Raw genomic sequence first — 24,567 nt, 5'->3', positions numbered from 1 at the left:
TGGAGAATCTTGCTGCTGTGAACCTACCTGTCCGTGTGTGTGCATGGCAAATGTGTCTTTTAGTTTGTACAGACCACTGTTAACCCCATAGTGTGTGTCAGGGAATCATCTGTCTATGACGCTCGGGACAGTCGACGGAACTGTCACTGGCCAGATCGGACCAGTGCTGCATCGTCACAAAAGTTTATCATTTGCATACATTTTTAAGCCTTGCAAATTTAATATTTAAGCTAAAGATGCAAAAGAGAATTCAATTCTGTAATCGTGCACTGTTTTAGACGTTTGTGTGAGCAACACGCATCCAATGCGTGCACCCAGAAAGCCACATCTCATTCAGCGGTTTTCATGTCTTCTTGCTCTTGAACGGACATAATCGTGCAAAATTACGGCAAAGTGCCCATATTGCGAGTTTCCTCGTAAACATAGGCTGTGTCCAAAATCACATACTTTGAGTAGGTATTTTTTTGAATAGGTAATTATTTCACAACCCCCCCCAAAAGAATCAACTAGTATGTTTTATATAGTATCAGTGTGTGTTGTATGAATGTAACCTGGACGTACTACATTCACCATGTTGTCGTTATCATGTGACCTACCAGCCGTTGCGTCACTTCACTGCCATTCACAAGTCCTCTCCTTTGGCTTCATGGGATAGTAAAGTCTTCATCATATGCACACTTCAGAATCTTGCTGAGTAGGTCTGGGTCCGGGTACTATTTTTTCTTTATTACTTTATTTCATTTCTGTACCTGAAAACTACTGTTAGACCAACCTGAAAAGCATTGTTTATTTAATTTGTATGTTTGTTCTATTGTATTTATATACGTTTGCTTGTAATTTGATTATTTGTTTTTATTTTATTACTTACTGTTAACAATATTTGAAATTGAATATTATATTCATATAGTTAGGGTATAGTTTTTGATGTTATAACCTTTTTAATGAGGTTACATGGGTCAAAAAACAATTACCAGACCTATTTGATTTTATTTATTTATTACTTTTTTGTGTTGGGGGCTAATTAAAAAAGTAAAAATTTTAACCCAACCATGCCTGTAGTGTAGACCATGCCTGTAGATGCCTTCTGTGCTACTTTTTAGAACAAATTGCTTGTTAATAGAAAATCTATACTATTTGAAAACAAAAGTCTTTTCAGTTACTTTGCAATGCTGGAGGTCAATGCATACCCCAATAGATGAATCAAAAGAAGGAAGAGTTTATCCCCGAAGATCAACCCAAGATTTTACAGGTCAGGATTAGTAGTTCCCCCCCAGCTGCAGTCTGCTTTGCTGTAGATACTGGAACATGTAGGAAATACATTATGTCGACAAAAATACAAACAGTGGAAAAGTTATACTTGTGTTGTAGAGCGTGTCAGTTCAATTAAGTTTTTCAGTAGTGCAGTTTTTTTAAGCCATTGCTTTCGTCAGCACATAGAGGCAACACAAAGAGAGAAAGACAGAGAGAGGGATAAGGGGGATGGGAGGGAGAGAGAGATAAAGGAAGAATCATCAATCCAGCCCTTCTGTCCAGGAGCATCTTCACCACAACTCACTTCATGGTTTAAGCTAATTTAGGTGACAACCATCCCCATATTTTGAACTCTCCTTGTTCAACTCCCCATCATCTTATATCTATAATAATGATTAGTGTGAAATTTCTAGTTTTGTGTAGCATCAAACTACACAGTAGTGAATTTTTATGTTCGATAATGGACAATGGACAAAAACTTTAATGTATAGAAAACTATTGAAAACATGGATTGGTAACAATGAAGACCAGCGTGTGTGTGTGTGTGTATATATACAGACTGTAGGTTGAAGATATGGGACATTTACTCACAAGCAGTGGTTTGAGCACAGAGAACAGAGTGTTGCTCATTAGGAGTCCTCTCTAACATTTCTGAATAATTAATAGGGGTTTTTGGGGAGATGAAGGGAACCAATGAGAACACATGGATTTGCATGATTGCGGGACGCGCCGTCTGCTGTAGTGGATTTGGGACCATCAAAGCACACTGCCTGCAGGTTTCACCATACACACGCGCACACACTTCTACGCAATCACAGAAAAACATATATTAACTGCCACATTCACGGTTTACGACGGATGCAAATCTATATGGTTCACCCAAAAATAAAACAAATTCTGTCATCATGTACTCACCCTAAAGTTGTCACAAACCTGTATAATATTGTTTGTTTAAAAAAAAAACATTTCAGTGTTTTTTTTCCCATTCGGTAAAAATCTGTGCTCTACATTGATTGTTTGGTTTGGTTTGGTTTGGTTTGGTTTGATTTGATTGAAAGTAAGAAAAAAAGAGAGAGAAAGAAAGAGGGGTACAAAACAACATTGTATTCTACTGACTTATTTTATGGACCAAAAAAAAAACATCTGTCTAGCTCTATATACATAATATATCTACAGTATACATACAGATGGATGTATATATGTGCTTCTTATAGGCTATGCATAACTAAAGCAAAGCAAAAACTGTAATAATTTTTGCCAGATTTTCCTCTTTAATTTCAATCTGGTTTTTTTTCTTGTTGCATTTGTACCCTTTCAACATCTGTTGCAGTGCTTCAGAGAAAAAAGTGTACAGCTGTTCTTCATGCTGCTCTGACTGAGATTTCATATTCTCATCGAGTCTTACAGAAGCCGTCAGCATTAGCGATGAGCACAGGGTGGTCTGTTGGCGTGTGCATGTGCGTTATCATTGTGCCGAAGACCTAAAGGTTAATTGGTTGTCTCTCTGTCAGAGTTTGAGCATCGCTGAACTCACTGAGGTGTGAAACAGACCTAAATTTCCCCATAAAGTTTGCTGTCGACTAAATCAGCCTTCCTGGAGCCTCACTTATTGATTGGAGTGTGTGTTGTTGTGTCCTTCGTGACACACTTGCTGATACTGTGGTCTCATACAGTTGATATAGACCTCATGTTCAGTTGAGCACACACACATCGTTGTGGCTCCAGGGGCTCTGGGGGAGGTGGCTGTGCATATGTCACAGATGTGCTAATGTGTGGCTGAGTGGATGCGTCCTGACTGCAGGCAGTCAGATGGAAATGTAGGTTATACTGGTCATTCATACTTAGTCCGAGAGAGAGAGAGAGAGAGAGAGAGAGAGAGAGAGAGAGAGAGAGAGAGAGAGAGAGAGAGAGAGAGAGAGAGAGAGAGATGCCTTTCTTTGTGTAAGGGGGAGTTCTTGATGGAGGAAAAAAGACTGTGCCCTCTAAAAACAAAGGGAGCAATAAGATAAATGGAAGATTGTTGTTGTTATTGTTATTATTATTATTAGTCATTCTTTTCAGTGTCATGAAGGCTGCAAATAAGAAGATGAAGCATTCATTTAACCGAGCTGAAACAACCCGAAATCATGAGAAAATGTTTTGGTGAATTTGAATATTATGGCAGTTTGTAACGGCTTTACATTTTGGCAAATTTGTATAAATTCGTATTATTTTTATTTACTTACATTTTTTTTTTTATAAAAAAAGCAAGCATGAAGGTCTACCCCTAACCACACACCTACATAATCACCAGCAAGGTACAAATGGTACAAATTTGCCACCAATTCGCCAATATGTAAAATAGTTTACATTAGTGTTTCGCCAGTGACCAAAACTGTAAGTCTGTGTGATTGAGTTATATTTTGTAGTTAGCAATTGTTATGAACGTGATAGGTTGGCATTAGTCCACTGAAGAGGTAATCAGCCAATCACAGTCACTGCCTTCTCTCATGTGGCTTTTTAGCCTGTATTTTGTGTAGAAAACGCCCCTGTCCTACACACAAGCACATCCATAAAGAAACAAGTTTTCAAATGGTCTTTTCACTTCTCTTTCTTACCTTACATATTCATTCTGTTATGTAGGCTAACCATCTTAGATTATGTCCCAGCTTAACACACAAAGGTCTTTAAGTAAATGCGTGCATGGAATGAATTACCTTAATGGAACCTATCTGAAATGATTAGTCAGTAATGGGATTTTGCAGTGAAATGTTGTTCTATAATGATCTCTGAACTTTATAAATCGACATTGTCTCAGAGGATAATGCACAGTCAGCATTAATCAAAGGAGTTTACAAGACCAAGACCCTATAGAAATGCATATTGGGCACCTTACTTTTGTCCTGTTTCTTTACACACACACTGGTGAGGTGCTTAGGAAGGAAAGGAATGCAGGTTACCATGTTTGCACATAATCTTTCTTTGGCACACAGTTTAATGGTCTAATGTGGACCCCTAGTGGCCAATCACAAGAAGAGAACAGCAGAGATTCTGATAAAGTGTAAAAACATTATGACCATTCATCATAGGTCATCATTGTTCATATCCTAGCATTGCTACATATTATGGTCTGGGTAGATTAGATGGTAAGTAAACCATCAGTTTCTTGTAATCAATGTGTTGGATGCAGGAGAAATGAGCAGGAATAAAGATCTGAGCCACTTTGACAATGAATAAATTATAGCGAGGCGACTGTGTTGGAGTATCTCTAAAACGGCAAGACTTGTGGGTTGCATAAGCATGATAAGAGTGGTTGGCACTTGGAGGATGATGGACAGATCCATGAATGGATGATGATTAATCGAATATTTTCCCGCTTCAAGAAAATGTAACAAAAGCTTGCAGAATTTAGATTACAGTGACTGGTGCCGTTGCATCTATTGTACCTTTGTGCTGTCTGATTGAGAGGGCGTATGTGGAGTAGAAGCCGTCAGATTCCTGTGTGTGTGTGTGTGTGTGTGTGTGTGTGTGTGTGTGTGTGTGTGTGTGTGTGTGTGTGTGTGTGTGTGTGTGTGTGTGTGTGTGTGTGTGGTGTGTGTGGTGTGTGTGGTGTGTGTGGTGTGTGTGGTGTGTGTGTGTGTGTGTGTGTGTGTGTGTGTGTGTGTGTGTGTGTGTGTGTGTGTGTGTGTGTGTGTGTGACTGGTAACTAACCACAAAGGACTTTATTAGCATCCATATCTGAACATCTAATCTGAAAACATCTCTGGAACATCGGACTTCTCATAACATGAAACCAATTGGCATTCATGTGTGCTAGTACTTCAGTTTGAACTCATATACATGCTTACAGACACACTTCAGTAAACAACCTGACTGCATTTATTAAAAGAGTCCATACTTAAATATAATTTTGCCTTTAGGGGTTTTAATTCATATACTCGCACAGCTGTTACCACGTGTATGGCATTTTGTCTTGGCTGTGCTCTACAGATTTCCATGTGGAGGAATGTGGTTGAATATAGATTTAAATATACGTTCATCTTTGATTGTTCATAAACTGAGTGAAATGAACTTTGCTTTTTTAGCTATTTTTGGGTCAACTTTGTTATGAAATTATCCAGTAGAGGCTGGACTTATTTGCAGATGCAGTGTGCACGTGGTTGAGACCGAACAAGAGACAGAGACAGATATGCAAACAAGGGTTGAGGTTTTGAATGCAGATATTTAGGTGGAGAGTTTCAGTATCTCCATTAGATTGAAGAGAAAAAGACCTACAGCTCAAGAGACCAGCAGGAGCCAGAAGGTGACATTTACTAATGTATTTTTTAATGTTTGAATTCATTTCAAGTGGTTATTATATTATACAGTTGGTAAATAATATAATGTAAAAATCTACATTTTTGTTAATTTAATATTTCTTCACCCTGCGAGTGTTTTGAAGTAGATTCAAATATAATCTTGTTTACTGCAGCTGCCGCCTTTAAAAATTGGCAAAGTTTATTTTCTTGGCTTTTTGTTATTATTTTAAAATTTTTAACATTTAAAAAAAAAAATTTAAACATTTTTTCAACATATTATTTTAACATTTTAAAGTTTGAACTACTCTTTTTTTTAAGTCATTTTTAATTCCAGTGTTATGTAAGAACACGAATAAACCACAGCCACTTATCAAATAAATAAATATGGACATAAAATATCAATTTGAGTTGTTTTAAATTTTTATTATGTATGCTGAAAGAGAAAAGTTTAGTGGTCATTATAAATGAATATTTGGCTGCCAGTCAAATATTGACTGTTGGTTTTCCCAACAGTTGGTTTTCCCAACGCCACGCAGTCACACAGGACACTGGAAAATGTTAGAGCGGCTTCGAGTCTATTATCACGATAAACCTTATTATTTCAGTATGACAGGAAGTCCCATATGTTTCCATGCATGGCAGGATGGATTAGCCAACAGGCCTCTTTCCCTCTCTTCCAAATTCCCTGACTATTTGAGTTCTTTGCCAACTGGCCTTTCCATAAAAACAGGAATCGTTTCAGATTTTTAGCAATCGGTCATTACTTTGTTGGATTGGTCCTCAGACATATGCCATGTCACCCAATTGTAGCATATGCATTCACAGATACTGTATATACCCTCTAACTTGCACATCACTAGTTGCAGTATTAGGGTTTCAAGTCAAGGGGTGACTTTGTTGCTGTTCTGGGAGCAGTAGTTTCTGTTACTCTCAGGTGAGAGACTGGCTTCTATTTCTGTTCTTCCTGTATATGTGAGTTTTCAGTTGCTTAATTGTCCTGTGGTGTGTTTATTATGTTGAAGCTCACAATGGGTTGCACCAAAATAACACCTAACTTCAGCAGGAGTCGAGGACGTCGTCTCAATTAATAGTAATGGGGGAAAGACACTTTCTAAAATAACTCTTTCAAACAACCGAAAGAGTGGCTGACTTCTTAATTTGCTGACTTCTATACTTTTAGGTGTACCAAACAGACATTTCTACTGAACTATTGGACTGTTTCACTGTCATTATATTTACAATTGATGCATTTCTGAAACTTTTTTTTATATGTATATATAAATTTGTTTATTTATTTATTTAACAAAATATGTTAATTATGTCTTTGCAAGGACTGATTGATAAATTTGAGTCATTTAAAAAATGAAGTACAGATGATCATTCTGTGATGTCTGGGTCTTTTGAAACTGCTTTCGTTCTCTGTCTCTCTCTTGGTAAATCATATGCAAATATTTCCATGCTTAAATTTTAACTTTATTGAATTTTGCCCATGCTTTATTCGCATTTAAAACATGGGTTGTTTTAAATGAACAGCGTGGAAGTCCAGCCAGTTGTCACTCAGCCATGAAAGCATCAATAAAATAATTGGCAGATGTTTTTCTGATCCCCCTGTGAATCTTGGATCTCTCTCAGAATTTCTTCACTGCCTGGCAGAATCAATCAGTTTTATTAGCTGCTTTTGTTTCTCTTGGCCTTCTTGCTTTGTCAGATGTGTGCACTTATCATTTGAGACATTTACATTCAAGCTGCTAAACAAAATGTTGATTGTTCATGCAGAACTGGAGAGACATTTTTTTTTCTTTTGAAAAAGGACAATTTTTCTCTGACTTTCCGCTCTTTCTCTGTTTTGTCCACAGGGTATATCTCCCACCGGACAGGGTCGACCCGAGTCCCCCGTGTACACAAACCTCCAGGAGTTGAAGATCTCTCAGTCGTCTCTCCCACCTGTTCCCGCTTCCTCCCCTCTGCACATCCTGGGTGACTGGGAAACGCACAAAGATTCGAGTGGAAGAAGCTTCTACTACAACCGCACGACCCAAGAGAGGACCTGGAAACCACCCCGCTCACGAGACAACGGGGTCAGTCGCGGGGACACGTCCAACACTGGAGACATGGAGGTAACAAACAACTGGGAAAAAAAGTACACTGAAAAATCCTTGTTGGTCAACTGTGTAAATATATCTTGATTTCATATGTCTTTATGCTAATGTGAGTGTGACTGTGAGCCCACATGCTTGCGCATGTGAAAGTTTGAACTAGGCCAAAGTTGAAGTAGGTCTTCAGTCTATATTTAAGCCTTTGAAAAATGCTGTTCATATATTTAAGCTTCAAAAGGCAGTTGACCCAGCTTCAGACTGAACAGAGTGGAGCAACTCATTCTCCACTGAAATACTATTATAATGGATTATTATTTAAAATAATGTGACAAATATTATGACAAAAATCATGTTAGTTGAGTTGTTCTGGATACAGTAAGAGCTACCATGCATGTCTGTTTACGGGAGTAAATTGTTTGACCCGTTTTCGAGCTCATTTAGGACAGGCTTATCTGAAGTTTCGATCTAAGTTTCACTCTTTCCATTGTCCATAGCTGCCATCTAGTGGTGAAAACTTAAATTTGGGTGTAATAAAAGTGGGACATGGTATATTTTGTTTATCAGTTAAAATAGTATCGGTTACAGATGATGCACTATATCGAGTTTACAATGTATTATGTAGTATTATTTTTGAAATACTATTATTATCGTTATTATTCTGTTTGTATTTATTACATATAATAGTAAAATAGTAATAATGTATTATTTATTGCTGTTAATAATAATAATAATATTTATTACTATTTAAACATTATACTATTTTATTATAAAAATAATTTTTGAAAAAGTAACATTCATGTTTTTATTCAAAGTGACTTGCATTGCATTCGAAGAATACATGTTATTTGTTTATTTAATGGAAATAAAAAACGTTGCCAGTGTTGTTAGCACCATGCTATAGTGTCGAAGTTACTTAAATAAATGCTTTTATCTTATTTATGTTTCACTTTGTCTGTCTGCCATTTTTGTTTTCTCATTCTCTTGTCCCACTGTCTTCTTTAGCATTTGTCCTCTGAGGAGAACTGTCCCAGTACACACTCCAGTCAGTCAGACAGTCAGTACGGATCACCGCCTAGAGGCTGGTCTGAGGAACTGGATGAACATGGCCACACACTCTATGTGTCTGAATACACCAATGAAAAGGTGCTGGAAAGAGCTACTTACAAACCAAAATCTCACACCAATTAACACAGCTTTTTTGTTATGAATGATACAATGTGACCTATATTTTTCTTTGTTTGGTAGTGGATTAAGCATGTGGATGAACAAGGACGGCCGTATTACTATAGTGCCGATGGATCCCGTTCAGAATGGGAGTTACCAAAAGTAAGTTCAACTTTTTCACAGGTACACCCAGACAGTTTTTCTCCTGTCTTTAAATCATGTGGTGTTCATTGCTTGCTTTAGTTTTAGTGTTAACCAGGACAGTTGGAGGTTTACCAGGAAAATCTAAAAGTAACCCTGATTCCCTAATCGAGTTAGTTGAGATCAGTGTCTCTAGTGCCTCAGAGGCACTGTTTATCAGAGCACACTCTCTTCTTTTATTACACATACTCTTACACTCATTCCATGTAACACACACACATGCTGTGCTCTGGGGGGCTGTGCGAGTTGGGCGGGCTTATGTTCGGAGGAGGGGAGCTGAGCGCACATGGTGCTGTGGACGGTGAGGGGAGAGGTACGACAGCGGCTGTTCTCTATTCTTTTCTGTGTTTTTTATCGCCGTCTATACTTATTTCATATATAAATGAAAAAAACTTTTTTTTCAAAACATTGTAGAATTGTGTATAAATATTTATGAAATTTGCATAGTGTTTGGAGGCTATTTATGTGGATAAAAGATGGAAATCGTCTACATTTTGAACTGGAACTCCGTCCCCCCCTTAAAATCCTCTTCCTGGACTCAGTCAACCCTCCCACCCCCCAATGAGTCCCCGTCCCCCCCATTTCCAGTCAGCTCTGGCTTTAATCTATGGTTTTAACACTTTATCTCTGTCTGTTCCCAGTATAATCTCTCTCCTCCAATCTCTGAAGAAGCTCCTAAAAGTCACAGTTTGGAAAGGAAGCAGCAGGAGCCCATTGTGCTGACCAAGTGGAGACACAGCACATATGTGCTGGACATCACTGATAAGGTACACGTCTATGTTGTTGGACACAAACAAGTGTTCTTCCTTAGCACAACCAAAGTCTTCACAATACAGTTCTCTTTTGTGTAATATATACATAAAATATCAGTAAGATTTTTTTTTTGTTGAAAAGTCTGCATTTATTTGCTCAAAAAATACAGTAAAATATTGTGAAATATTATTAAAATGTAAAATAACTGTTCTGTTTGAAAATATTTTTAATGTAATTTATTCCTGTGATGGCAAAGCTGAATTTTCAGGGGGGGGTGGGGGGTGGGGGGGGGGGGGATAAATAAAATAAATCAATACTTGTATTCATCAAGGAGGAATTAAATTGATCAAAAGTGACAGTAACGACATTTACACTCACCTAAAGGATTATTAGGAACACCTGTTCAATTTCTCATTAATGCAATTATCTAATCAACCAATCACATGGCAGTTGCTTAAATACATTTAGGGGTGTGGTCCTGGTCAAGACAATCTCCTGAACTCCAAACTGAATGTCAGAATGGGAAAGAAAGGTGATTTAAGCAATTTTGAGCGTGGCATGGTTGTTGGTGCCAGACGGGCCGGTCTGAGTATTTCACAATCTGCTCAGTTACTGGAATTTGCACGCACAACCATTTCTAGGGTTTACAAAGAATGGTGTGAAAAGGGAAAAACATCCAGTATGCGGCAGTCCTGTGGGCGAAAATGGCTTGTTGATGCTAGAGGTCTGATTCAAGCTGATAGAAGAGCAACTTTGACTGAAATAACCACTCGTTACAACCGAGGTATGCAGCAAAGCATTAGTGAAGCCACAACACTCACAACCTTGAGGCGGATGGGCTACAACAGCAGAAGACCCCACCGGGTACCACTCATCTCCACTACAAATAGGAAAAAGAGGCTACAATTTGCAAGAGCTCACCAAAATTGGACAGTTGAAGACTGGAAAAATGTTGCCTGGTCTGATGAGTCTCGATTTCTGTTGAGACATTCAGATGGTAGAGTCAGAATTTGGCATAAACAGAATGAGAACATGGATCCATCATGCCTTGTTACCACTGTGCATCCTGGTGGTGGTGTTGTAATGGTGTGGGGGATGTTTTCTTGGCACACTTTAGGCCCCTTAGTGCCAATTGGGCATCGTTTAAATGCCACGGCCTACCTGAGCATTGTTTCTGACCATGTCCATCCCTTTATGGCCACCATGTACCCATCCTCTGATGGCTACTTCCAGCAGGATAATGCACCATGTCACAAAGCTTGAATCATTTCAAATTGGTTTCTTGAACATGACAATGAGTTCACTGTACTAAAATGGCCCCCACAGTCACCAGATCTCAACCCAATAGAGCATCTTTGGGATGTGGTGGAACTGGAGCTTCGTGCCCTGGATGTGCATCCCACAAATCTCCATCAACTGCAAGATGTTATCCTATCAATATGGGCCAACATTTCTAAAGAATGCTTTCAGCACCTTGTTGAATCAATGCCACGTAGAATTAAGGCAGTTCTGAAGGCGAAAGGGGGTCAAACACAGTATTAGTATGGTGTTCCTAATAATTCTTTAGGTGAGTGTATAATGTTACAAAAGATTCTATTTCCAATAAATGCTGTTGTTTTTAACATTCTGTTCATCAAAGAATCCTAAAAAATGGTACACAACTGCTTTCAACATTGATAATAATCATAAATGTTTATTGAGCATCAAATCATCATATTAGAATGATTTCTGAAGGATCATGTGACACTGAAGACTGGAGTAATGATGCTGAAAATTCAGCTTTGATCACAGGAATAAATTACACTTTAATATATATTCACATAGGAAACAGCTGTTATACATTGAAATAATATTTCACAATATTACTGGGTTTGTTTTGTATTTTTAATCAAATAAATGCAGCCTTGGAGAGCAGAAGAGACTTCTTTTAAAAACATTGTAAATCTTACCGACCCCAAACTTTTTAATTATATATATATAATGAAACAAACAACTCCAATAAACCAGCACTTAATGAAAGTAACATAACTGCTCTGATGTTCATTGCCCTGGGTTATGGCTTTTTGGGGGTTTATTGTTATTATTGACTCCCAATGTCTCCCATACATTGATTTATCTGTAGCGGCCCACCACAATATTAACAATGACCACCACAACTTTATGTCGGTGTTTCTGCTTCCCATTCATTAAGAGAAAGAGGTCCACCCACCACAGTTTCCCAAAATCCTGTGGGAAACACTGACTCCATTTATGAAACTCTCAGGACCTCTTTAACTATGAAAACCAGCATGTACTATAGCCTAAAAGCGAATAAGAAGGCTGTTAAAGTCATATTTTTCCCCCATATGAGAGTGTGAGTTCTTAACCTCAGTGCATGTCTTTTGTATTTTATTTTGTCACTCAATCATGCTGGTTCTATAAAGATGCTAAATGAAACAAGTCTGACATTATGTTGCTCTTGTGTCACACAATGGTTTTCATTCCAGCTGCCATTCAAAAACAGATGGTTCAGCGTGAACCGCCTCACCGGGGGCTTCGGTCTGTCACTGTACAGAGAAGTTAGTCACCTCATTATGCTGTAACCAATCAGACTTCTTGATTTCTTCACTTCCCAAATTGAAGTGTTTTCATGCGAATCAAAGAAATAAATCAGTTGGGTTAATCAAAACCTGCTCAAAATGTGCTCTTCGTGATTTGTACATGATTTATCTGGGTGTGCTTATTTTGTGTATGCTTGCGTCTGCTGCCTTTATACTAACTTCTTTTATTACTAACATGTCAACAACATCTTGTCCAAGTTCTTACAAATAATTCAAGAGTTGAGATAACCATTATCTGCCATGTAAACACCAGCCCTTTTCTCTTAGGAAATTCTTAACTACCTTCAGAATGGATCTAACCTCTTTTTATATTCATCCTCTAACCCTGTTTAACACTGCACGTTTTCTGCTTTATGACTTACAGGAGTCTGTAAATGCCAAACACAACTCTCCTGAATCAGACTCCTGCCCCTCTTCACCAAAACACCCCTCTACCGTTAGTATAACCCATAACCTGTGAATGTGCCTTTTCAATGTAGTAACATTCAGTTCTCTTTTAAATGCATGTTGTCATTAGAATTAACAATGCAATTTAAATTGCCTAATTTAAATACTACTGCTAATAATCATTTTTACTATATAGTATTATAATCATTATAATAATACAGTATTCTTATTTTATGTACTTATTTACTTTTTGTTTAATCGGTTTCCCTTTGATTTTTTTTTCTTTTCATTTTTATTCATTTTTCTCCTCTCTGTAGCCCTCAGAAAAGTGTGGTGTTCTCAATGTCACCAAGATCACTGAACATGGCAAGAAAGTCAGGTAATTTATCTTTAATAGGTGTGGGGAAATAGATATAATAAAATAGTATTATATATGCATTATGCTGTATTTAATTTTTTCTTAAAAGAAAAAGCCTTTTTCTGGTCTCTAATATTGGTTGATGCTACAGAGAATGAATTTTGCTAAATTGAAAAATGGTCATTAAAGTGGTTAATCAAATATTACCTTTAATGCAGTATGTAATGCAGCAGTTTGTGAATATAAAAGGTCTGCAAAGTTTCAAAGATCAAAGTAAACGACAAATAAAGTTATTCTCTCCTAAAAGAATAAATTCTGAACTGCCGAAGCGAGTTTTCAGTAATTTCAGTCTCACTTCCTGTTACAAACCTATGCAGGTTTGTAACACATTTGCATAATGCCAGCCTATGGTCCTCATTGGCTGTTCGCAAACAACGTCTACTTTGACCCGCCCTCAAACACTGTAGCTGTAGCTGAAACTGGAAGAGTTTGGTTCGTGTTGTCAACATGTCAAGAAGGCGCTGTTTTCTGCACTGCAAAACCAAATCCACTTTACTTGCTTTTTCTAAGAATGAGGACTTGATACGGTAAAACCGGCGTCATCATTACTATTCGGATCACTGTGTGTGTATGCAAGTGCCGATGAAGCTTCCGGAGCTGAAATTCAAATATGGCAATGGACGTTTTGTTTCCAACATGCTCTGTTTTCTGAACAGTGTGATCAATCAGAGCAGAGTAAAAGAAGGGGTTGATGCTTGATCAAATCGTCTCAGACACTGTGAGAAAAGAGGGGATACTGCGATATATATTATGAGAAAATTATTGTTTTTTGACCTTGGATGCATGTAAACCTATTTTAGGAGACCTTCAAAACAAAATTAGGAGCCTTTAAAATATCATAATAGGAGCACTTAAAAAACATATTATCCAGTTCTTGGTGATTCCCTTTCCTAATTTCTCATTTGAACTTTAGAATAGTGACACAGATGCTCTTATTGTTTTATTGTCCTGCAGGAAGAATTGGGCCTCCACCTGGACTGTCCTCCAGGGATCCTCTTTACTCTTTGCAAAGGGTCAGGGCAGCGCCACCAGCTGGGTATGTATCCTAGTTTACAATGGCCCATTGCTCTGGGGCAAATGTGCAATTTTCCTCTTGAATTGATTGATAGTTCAGTGTATTTGACCTTGGTAGTCTGTAGTAACAGTTGACAGCGTAATTTCAATAGACATGCTTTGAATACTGGCAGGCTCCTCCATAGTCTGCCGCAAATTTGCCTGCATTTATGCAGGAGTGTACTGTGCAAACTGCATTCAGCACTCAACAAGTGTGAACGGAAAGACGCATGGATGCTTTTATGTAATAAAGTAGTATTCAGATTTACTATAAATATTAGCTCTCTTGGCGATTTGTACCTCTCTCCTTCGTTTATATCTCCCATGTGTGTTGTGAGTGTGTTTTCATGCATCATCACTCTCTTTATGTTCTTTTCCTTTCTTTCATCTCTTCTGTCTCTTCAAAGTCGTACTGCCGCAATGGTTCCTTTCCTGAACTCCTCCTTTCATTGCTAAGTAACTGGAAGCGTTCGATTAAGCCCCGGCCTGCCGTGTCCTATACGCACTGTAGACGCGGCCGGGCTCCTTGTGTATGTGTCAGCCTCTCTGAACTGAATGAATGTGCCCTCTATGCTGATCTAGGAACAGTTTTGCTCAGATTAAAGATGACTGCAATTTGTAATGGTTTTAAATAGGATAGAAATGTATGGTATTTGATATCATTTAATTTCATTATATAATTATAATTTCATTTAAGTTATGTGATGCAGAGCTGTTCTGAGATCAGCTGAGCAGGGCAGCTTGTCTCCCATTTTATTTGTGCACGTTCTACTTTCTGCTTTGTGCTTGAAGTCAGTTCCTCCTGCAAGAGAGGCTGAATTTGAGTTAGTAAATGAAAATGGATGCACTAAGAACCTTATGTTTGCTGGCATGCATTTCTGCATAATCAGACTCATTTATTTTATGCTATTTGAATGTATTATCACAACATACAAAGTGGAGCTTAGCATTGCGCAAAGCAAAATATGAGAATGTTCTTTGCAAACCTGGGCCATGAATTATAAAACAGTGAAGCGTGTGCATTGTGAATTTAATATTCAAGTCTAACCTATTAGTGGATATTCCCTGGCACCCATAACTAATTGAGACTTAAAATGTAGCGTGCTCCGTAACTCGCTTTTTGAACAGGAACAACAATATAGCTCACGTTTAACAGCACTGGACTAAAGACAATCCTAAATAACTCACAGATGATGATTAATTAATGGAGAGTGCCCTGGATTTAAACTGAGCTGTTTAATTTACCTTTGTTGTTACAGTTTGGAGGCAACCAGTCCAAACCGGAATTCACAGTGGACCTCCGAGGAGGTTCGGTCGAGTGGGCGTCCAAAGAAAAGTCCAGCAAGAAACATGTAATTGAGGTGAGAGTTAGCTGATTTTACCTCTGTATTTCTCAATATCTTCAACATTGTTGTAAATATTTTTTTAGCAATTTCCTGATGAATTAGTAGAAGATGAAGCAAAAAGCCTTGAGATACTGTTGGTTACAGTGATTTTATCACTTGTACAGGTTGTTTTTACATTGCCTAGAACTCTTAACCCTGGTCAAATTACTGTATTTCAAAGTAATTTTACCATTACTGGCTTATTACTTTAATAATACATATTTGTATTAACGGCAAAAGCAATACTATAAGAAAACAGTGTTAAACAAATAGCTTATTTATTTCTTATTTTATTAGTTATTTAGTATTTGTTAGATATTATGCGAGTTATTAGTAATGAAAATTATTTTATTAATCAGGTAGCCTACTGTAATACAGTTACATTAGCGTAATTGCAGCATGTTTATGATTGCCAAGCAACATAGCAACTATACATTTATAATATTATGAGATTAACTGTATTCAGTAACACTTTGGTTTATGGTCCAATTGTCACTAGTTGCTTATATAGTAGCATGTAGACTAGTAGCATGTATATAACTAGGATATTGGCTGTTTATTAGTACTTATAAAGCAAATATTAATGCCTTATTCTGCATGACCATATTCTATATCCCTTAATCCGACCCAATACCTAAATTTAACTACTACCTTACTAACTATTAATAAGCAGGAGTTTATTGAAGCAGAAGTCATAGTAAATAGTGAGAATTGGACCTTAATCCAAAGTGTGACCAATATTTCTTACTGTAACGGAATCTGTCCTGACACCTGCCTTCGCCTAATATAATCCCACTGACCTGAAATGAACTTTGACCCCCGCAGCTGAAGACACGAGTGGGCACAGAGCTGCTGATTCAGTCTGAGATTGACAGTGTTATTAATGACTGGTTCAGAGCGCTTTCTGAAACCATCAACACACATGTGAGTGGAATACACACACAACACCGTGCAAAAATATGAAATAAACTATTCAAAATCACATTCTGTAATGATGATGCATGTGTTGTAGGCGTGGGAGTCTGATGAAGCCATTGAAGAGGACATGCCTGAGTCTCCTGGAACTGAGAAACACGACAAAGAGAAAGACCCCAGAGACTCAAAGAAAAACAGAGGTACAGAGGACATAAATTTGTCAAATAAATCATAACTGCATATATAGGGTTTGTGCTGAGTCCTGTGTGTGTTTGCGCAGTAGTGAAGAACCCCAGCATGGAGTCGTCTGAACAGAAGAAGACCAGAGTGAAGCTGAAGAAGTTTCTCACACGGAGACCAACCTTACAGGCTGTCAGGGACAAGGGCTACATAAAAGGTAACACACCCTGATATAAAGCAGCTAACAAGACTTTTTAAGCATTTGTGAATTATGTACATAAAGAGGAAGTGGTTCTGTTAGAAGACACCTCTGGTAACCCTCCTGTCTGTTCTCAGATCAAGTGTTTGGCTGCAGTTTGACTGCCTTGTGTCAGAGAGAAGGCACTTCTGTGCCTAATTTTGTCAGGACGTGCATTGAGCATGTGGAGAATACAGGTACTTATTTGTGTGTCTCATTGATTGTGATTTGACTTGTCATTCTGTGACAACATCCACTTCCTGTCTCATTTCTCTGCATCTTTTTCTCAGGCTTAAATGTTGATGGCTTGTACAGAGTCAGTGGAAATCTGGCCGTCATACAGAAATTGCGCTTTGCCGTCAATCATGGTAGGGATACAATCTCGCAAACAGGTCTCACAAATCAATGTTATTGTTAGCTAAAACTAAAATCAAACCTATTAAGAATTATTTCCAGTCATTTGAAATGAAGCTTAAATGAAATATAAATATTAGATCATTTAAATTGTTGCCTTAGCATCTAACTAAAATAAAATAAGTACTAAAATGACTAAATTGAAATAAAAATAAATGCAAAAGGACAGAAATAATAATGATAAAAAAATGGCAAAAGCCTATAACAAAATTAATAAAACTAAGACTCAAAATTTCAAGATGTAAGCTAATTTATATATAATAGCATATAAATTATTCTAAAACAAACGGTTCAGACAGAAATTGACTCATGCTTTATCCAGTGGTATATAGGTTTCTCCGTGTTATAAAGTGTGTGTTATATGTCTGCAGATGAAAAGTTGAATCTGGAAGACAGTAAATGGGAGGATATCCACGTGACTACAGGTGCTCTGAAGATGTTTTTCCGGGAGCTTCCAGAGCCTCTGTTCACCTACACATCCTTTAATGACTTTGTCGAAGCCATTAGTAAGTTCTTTCATTTCTCTGTTTGGGAAAATATTTTATTTAAGACAAGTACTTGTTTGATTGATTCACAAACAGTTGTATCTAGGTTTCATATGAGCTGGAAAATTTTGAGCAGCTCAGAAATTATTCATTTTGTTTTTGTCTTCATTTCACTTTTTAATTTAAAATATACTGAGGGGTTCAGAGATCTGAAATCATGGGATTAAACTCAAATTTAAACCTAAATAAAATGAAGATGCTTCTATTCAAGTACGATACTGTTCTAAAGTTTGGGGTCGGCAAGTCTTTTATGTTCACCAACGCTGCATTTCTTTGATCACAAATACAGTGAAAATTATAAATAGTACACTTTGCATTGTGAAATATTGTAGTTTAAAATAACTTTTTTAAAATATATTTAAAAATGTAATTTATTCCTTTTTGATGGCAAAGCTGAATTTTCAGCATCATTACTCTAGTCTTCAGTGTCACATGATCATTCAGTAATCATTATAATATGCTGATTTGCTGCACAAGAAACATTTATTATTATTATCAATGTTGAAAACAGTTGCTGCGTAATATTTTTGTGGAAAACCTGATACTTTTTTCAGTGCTGTCACTTTTGATCAATTGAATGCATCCTTGCTGAATAAAAGTATAATATAAAAAAATATATATCTTACTGATCCCAAACCTTTGAACGGTAGTGTAAAAATTGTTCTTTAAATGCTCTTATTATTAAGGAAACGGCATTTATTATTATACACCCAGAAGAATAATCAACCACAAGAGGGAGCAGTTTTATTTGGAGAAATAGTTTTTCCAGTTCCCAGAGCTGGATTATCCAGAGCATCTCATTCTCAGCCGTATCCTAATCCTGCTCTTTTTCATTTTGCTTGTTTTTCAGAAAACTCAGATTACAAGCAGCGCGTCCAATCCATAAAAGACTTGATCAAACAGTTGCCAAAACCCAATCAGGAAACAATGAAAGCGTTATTTAAACACCTAAAAAGGTAAGGAACTGCACCTGACATTGTTTTTACTGGAACTTTTATGTATTATACACTGGGCCATTTATTGCCAGGATTGGTTTGTCATTTTGAGTTAATAAGCCTTCCTTTCCAAGCCATTATCATACATTATTGATTTGGGGCCATGTTGGTGTGTGTGATTGTTGGAGGTGAGGAGGGTGTGGTCGGTGCTCTGCACAGCAAGCCTCTATCGAGTTACCTCACTGTATCCATTACTGGGACAGACCTGGAGACTAGCCAGCTACATCATTATGAGAGAGAGAGAGAGAGAGAGAGAGAGAGAGAGAGAGATAGAGATGTGGAGCAGGAGAGTGGGACAGGAAGAGACTGGAGGGAGGGTCTACACCACATCCTACTGATGCATGGCCATTGGCACTGGGGTGTGTGTGTGATGCACGAGCCACAGAGAGAGCAGATGACAGTGACAGAGAGAGAACATGAAGGGCTGTATGGAGGAAAGCGTGAGGTGCTGTGGTTAATCCAGGTCTGCGATTGTGATGCTGCAGGAATGTAATTCAATTAGTTAACGGCCTGTGTAAACAGCTCTCGACTGTGACATCAACCTTGGGAGCTTCACAGGAAACGGCAGATGTGGAGAACGCAACTGTTATGTTGCTGTTGCTCTTTTAGTATACGTCATCTTGTGTTGAGTATTAGCATGACGTGATGTCCTCTTTCTGACATAGATCTGCCCATTTAGACAGGAACAGACTGATTGATATTTCAAATGTTTTCTTACTTTGTTTGACTAGGAATGCACTGATGTTACAATTCTGGCTGATAATAAATATACTATTTTGCCTAAATAAATAAAACACTAAATACTAAAATCAACTTTTTTAAAGCGAATTTAAAAAAAAAATCTTTTGAGATTTGATAAAGATTACATTTAACAGTTTTATGAAATTATTATGTTTTTAAAGATTAAGTTTTAGATGTTGGCAAATATAACCTAAATGTAAAAATAGAGGATATGAGCATGCACAAGTACATATCCAATATTGACCGATAAATAAAAAAAATTCAGATAAACTGCCTGAATATCTGATCAATTAATTATTTATGTCTGCAATAAATTGCTGAAAAAAATACCTGAGTACATAATTGAATTACTCGACCGTCCAAACTTTGTAGTAATATATTTTATTGTTTTTGAAAGAAGTCTCTTAAGTTCACTAAGAAAATAATGTAAAAAAAACAGTGTTGTAAAATAGCCTCACAATTGAAAATAACTGATTTCTGATTTAAAAAAAAAAATACATATATATATTAAAATGTTATTTATTCCCGTGATAGCAAATTTTCAGCAGTCATCATTACTGTAGCCTTCAGTGTCACATGATTCTCATCACATGTACTACTTAGTATTTTTTCAGAATACTTTAATGAATACAACATATTCTATAGAAATAAACACTTTTGTAACATGCTAAATGTCTTAAGTGTCACTTTTGATCAATTTAATGCATCCTTGCTGAATAAAAGTATACATTTATTCTCTTAAAAAAAAAACACAAAAACTAAAATTTTGACCAGTAGTGTACTGGTCTTTTTAGGCATCATGCTGTTGTGCTTCAAGAGGCAATCCAGTCTTTAAACCATAACTAAAACGGCTCTTTTATCTTTCTTGTCAATTTAGGTTTATGAAGCATCTTTTTATAACTATAAATTGTTAACTCCACCTCTGTTATCACATCCATTCCAAACCTTAAAATAACCATGAGCTATAAAGCTGCTTCCTCAGTGGCAGGTGAGAGTCACATGAATCTTTAATCACTCTGGGCTTTCTTTAGGGAGTTGTCTCATTTGGTCTAGTGAGGTCTGTTCTTTTCTACTGTGTCTCAACTTTAATTTTGCTCTTAGCCTTGTGAAGGACAGCAGCCAAAGTGTCCCCCGCTCCGTCTCTTAGAGATTCCCATAATCTCTTGTAAATCTAAAATGACAACACTATATTTAGACTTGTCTGTTCATGCACATCATTTTAAAGTGATTGTTCACCTCAAAATGAAAGTTTTGTCATGACTTACTCAACCTCAAGTTCTTGCAAACCTGTTTGAGTTACTTTCTTCTTTTTAACACAAAAGAAGATATTTTAAAGAATGTTGGTATCCTGACAGTTGATGGCACCCAGTGACATCCATAGTATGAAAAAAAAAAAAAATACTGTGGAAGTCAATGTCACCTGTCTGTTTTTTTACATTCTTCAAATTAACTTATTTTGTGTTTAACTGAGGAAAGAAACTCATACAGGATTGGAACAACAAGATAATGAGTTATTGATGACAATTTCATTTTTTGGTAAACTATCCTTTAAGGCAAATTCAGAAGATGTTTTTTGTGGGGACATCACTTTCACACCTTTAGTATACTTACTTTAGGCTTCTTTAAATCAACTCAAAGTTAAAATGAAGTGGGAAATATACAAAGAAAACTCAATTTTATCTGTACATATAGAGTGAATCATTTTCCCCATGTTGTTGTATGATGTGCCTTACTGTGTAATTCTGAATGTAATTTGAGACCGGCGTTGAGTCTCTATCGTAATTGCTATATCAAACACGCACAATGACATTTGCCTTTGCTCCATTTGCATTTAAATGGCTCTCAGTCTACTGTAATTCAAAATGGAGGATGGAATGCATAGCGTTCCAGAAAAATTACAGTCTGACATTTTGCTGTTGCAGGGAAAAGGCATCTGTATTTATGTAATTTAAGCACAATACAAAAACATATTTATTTAAAAGTAAAATCGCTGGCAAAATAGAAATGCATTTACCTGCTACAAATTCACCTTTCGTGATTTGTTTGTCAGACAAACGGACGCTCTTTGGTGGCAAAAAATGAAACTCTTCTGTTGACGATGGTTACATTTTTTTAAACCAATTTACAGGAAAGCAAGGGAAGACTCTCAGACTCTCTCTCTGTTTTTCAGAGTGATAGATCACGGCGAGGTGAACAGGATGACGACCCAGAGCGTGGCTATCGTGTTCGGCCCAACCCTGCTGAGGCCGGAGATTGAGACGGGCAATATGGCGGTTCATATGGTCTATCAAAACCAGATTGTAGAACTCATCCTTCTGGAGTATGAGAACATTTTTGGGAGGTAGAACATCTCTAAGTGACACCACCTGAAATTCAATCCAGAGAACACAATGTCAGAAGTTTTAACATCTCATATCCATCGCACAAACACGAACCACTGCTGTGGACCAAGCCTAAAAGTGTATATAAACAAACATGAGTGGATTTACTGTGACTTATGACTGGATATAAGCAAAGAAAATGAATACAAGAAGGTTATTTATGCACTTAATGTTTTTTTTGTTTTTTTTTATTCTGAGGATATACAAAATGTTTCCTTTTTCCCATTTGGATCGTCATTCCTTGGCTTAGAATAAGCTGGATGGACTTTTGGACAATTATGGATGGTCATTAGTTTCCTTTATGCACTCTTTTTTGGGGTGAAATTTGAATATTTTCCTAAGTTGGGAACTGGAATGGACTTCATCTTAGCCAGTATTGACGACTAGAATGAAAACTGACTGAGCAGACATTTTCAAGTCTCACCAGATTGAGTTTTTTTTGCTGTGAAATGTTTAAAAGTAAAACTGATTTTAGGGTTTCATTCATTGAGACACGTGTCTGACTTGTATCTGGGCTCTCTCTGACTCAGAGTTTTTGTTTTCTTCATTTTTTTCCTGTGGAATAAGCTGAAAGTGCACTGTATTAGGAGACAGTATTATTTGAAAATGACTACTGACCGACGGATAATGGGGTCGATTAAAATGGACAGTGATTAATAATCAGTATTAGGACAGAAATCCTGTTTCAAATGGGAAAGGCTCTGAGAAAAATTTCTTTTTTTTCCCAGAGTGTTTTCTCCATATCCACCCATGTTTGCCCTCCATCTGCACTTCCCTAAAGTTTACCGGAAAGGCCATGTGCCTCTAGCTTCAGGACGTCACGCTACTGGATAACAGACATGCTCATCACACTTGTGTCTTTTGTGTTATCCAACAGAGAAACTCCTTTTTAATTCAATGCCCTCCCTTTAATGAAATATCAGGACTTTTACATGCTTGAGGTCAAACCTGTGTTGTTTCCTTGGAATAAATGGACTGTGTTGTGCCGAATTGTGTAACAGTATGCAGGAGAAACAGGTTGTTTTCCAGATGTGAACCTTATATATGTTGTGTAGTTCAAAAGCAAGACGTCTCAAAAACAGTCAGAGAGCTCGTCTCTCAGCCTCGTATCTCTCGGGCTGACTGGAAAAAGAAAGGTGAGATGCTTATATCGGCATTTAGGCCTTACACAGTTTCAAATCAATACCGAAAAATATTCATCTCCGGTTTCCTGCTCTGCCCTTGGATGGAAAGCTGCTTGATAACAAATTGACAGGATGGTACTGGAAATAGTACTGCAGTTAGTGTTAACTGAAGGTACGCATGGTAAACGCCGCCTTTGTCTTGTTTTTAACCAAATTCAGAAAGTATATGTACAGACTACTTCAACAAGAACTTGAACCCTGTTGTACAAAGAAAAATACCAATAATAGTTGAAGTGTAATGGCTTGAAGTTGTGTGTCAATAACAAGTGAGAAGATCTAATATTGTTGATGTATGGAAAAAAAGAAATGAGTGATATGTGAGGCGAGGGAGGGGTGATGTCATCACGCATTGTGAACTGCACATTTTGAATGTAATTTTCAGACTAACTGCTATTTCTGAAATTGATGTCTAATCCTAATTAAAAACACAAAAACTCATGGATAATATTAAAGTGATAATGCCTGAGTTATTAGTGTTCATGTGTCATTCATCTCAATATTGCAGAAACTGATAATATGAAATGATGCAGGGAACTATCAACTGTTTCCTTCCTTTTAATACAGTGATTTATAATACAAAAATAAATCCTGTTTATTTGAGCAGAGCTTTTCTGTGTTTTTAAACCCTTTCTTCAGTAGCTTCAGTAAACACTTGCGCAATTACTTTGATTTAAACCACACTTTAGCAAAATATTCTCATTAAACCTTAAATTTATGTTTAGTTAAGTTACATTAATTTTTTTTTGTTATTTCAGCAAAGTATTTGTGCTGCCTTAAAATTTTAAGTTTAGTCAGCTTGAAATGTGAAATTTCAGTGACAACTTGGATATTTGAGTTGACTACACTTAAAATTTAAGGCAGAACAAAAACTTTAAGTTAAAACTTTTTTCTTTTCTGTTTTTTACAGTGCAGCTATATATAACTCACTCTGTTTTTCTAGACAGGACCACCTTTAATCAGTGAAAAAGTGACATGGAAAATGACAGAATCGAAACTGGTTGGTGATCAAATCAAACACCTGCTAGAAACCATGAGCTATGGCGACTATAAAAGAGCAAGACTTTCCAAATGAGAAAACAATTAGCTCATATCCATAATTCATAGCTCAGACCACACTCTGCTGCAGCCAGGGCCCTAGAGGTGTCTGAATTGCACACCATATGCTGCTGTGTGTCTGTGGGGCAGAGGTGCCAGGAAAACCCCTGGTCTTGTGTGTCCGTGGAGGCCAAAGTGTGGTGAGGAAATATGAGAAAGCCATTATGACCCATAAAACATTCATGACTTTGACTCTTCTCTATTTTTCCCCCTCTACATGTCACATATCATTTTCTATGTTGCTGCATCTTGCCACCTGATCAGAATGAATGACAGACTCTGACCAAGAACATG

At 37.1% G+C, this 24,567-nt stretch overlaps 1 protein-coding gene across 11 annotated transcripts in view; it reads left to right on the top strand.

The window, feature by feature from the left end:
* Positions 1-23,644, top strand: part of arhgap12b (Rho GTPase activating protein 12b) — a 50,900-nt gene extending 27,256 nt beyond the window's left edge. For 2 of the 11 annotated variants that reach the window (XM_077200794.1, XM_077200795.1), the window contains exons 3-19: positions 7,385-7,645; positions 8,627-8,767; positions 8,870-8,950; positions 9,631-9,756; positions 12,707-12,778; positions 13,047-13,108; positions 14,102-14,183; positions 14,608-14,730; positions 15,460-15,561; positions 16,411-16,509; positions 16,598-16,700; positions 16,781-16,897; positions 17,017-17,115; positions 17,209-17,286; positions 17,704-17,838; positions 18,728-18,833; positions 21,784-23,644. In XM_077200794.1, coding sequence (XP_077056909.1) covers positions 7,385-7,645; positions 8,627-8,767; positions 8,870-8,950; positions 9,631-9,756; positions 12,707-12,778; positions 13,047-13,108; positions 14,102-14,183; positions 14,608-14,730; positions 15,460-15,561; positions 16,411-16,509; positions 16,598-16,700; positions 16,781-16,897; positions 17,017-17,115; positions 17,209-17,286; positions 17,704-17,838; positions 18,728-18,833; positions 21,784-21,958 — 1,962 coding nt within the window. In that variant the 3' untranslated portion in view covers positions 21,959-23,644. Of the gene's footprint in view, positions 1-7,384; positions 7,646-8,626; positions 8,768-8,869; positions 8,951-9,630; positions 9,757-12,228; positions 12,301-12,706; positions 12,779-13,046; positions 13,109-14,101; positions 14,184-14,607; positions 14,731-15,459; positions 15,562-16,410; positions 16,510-16,597; positions 16,701-16,780; positions 16,898-17,016; positions 17,116-17,208; positions 17,287-17,703; positions 17,839-18,727; positions 18,834-21,783 lie in introns of all 11 variants that reach the window. The other 9 variants (XM_077200797.1, XM_077200796.1, XM_077200800.1 and 6 more) reach the window with 9 other exon arrangements.
* Positions 23,645-24,567: the final 923 nt, after the last annotated feature.

This window comes from Siphateles boraxobius, unplaced genomic scaffold (assembly GCF_051911475.1).
Source record: "Siphateles boraxobius isolate OS27281-9 unplaced genomic scaffold, OSU_SipBor_1 46, whole genome shotgun sequence".
Lineage (NCBI taxonomy): Eukaryota > Metazoa > Chordata > Actinopteri > Cypriniformes > Leuciscidae > Siphateles > Siphateles boraxobius.
The sequence above is the reverse complement of the archived record's forward strand: the minus strand, read 5'-3'. Positions and strand labels throughout refer to the sequence as shown.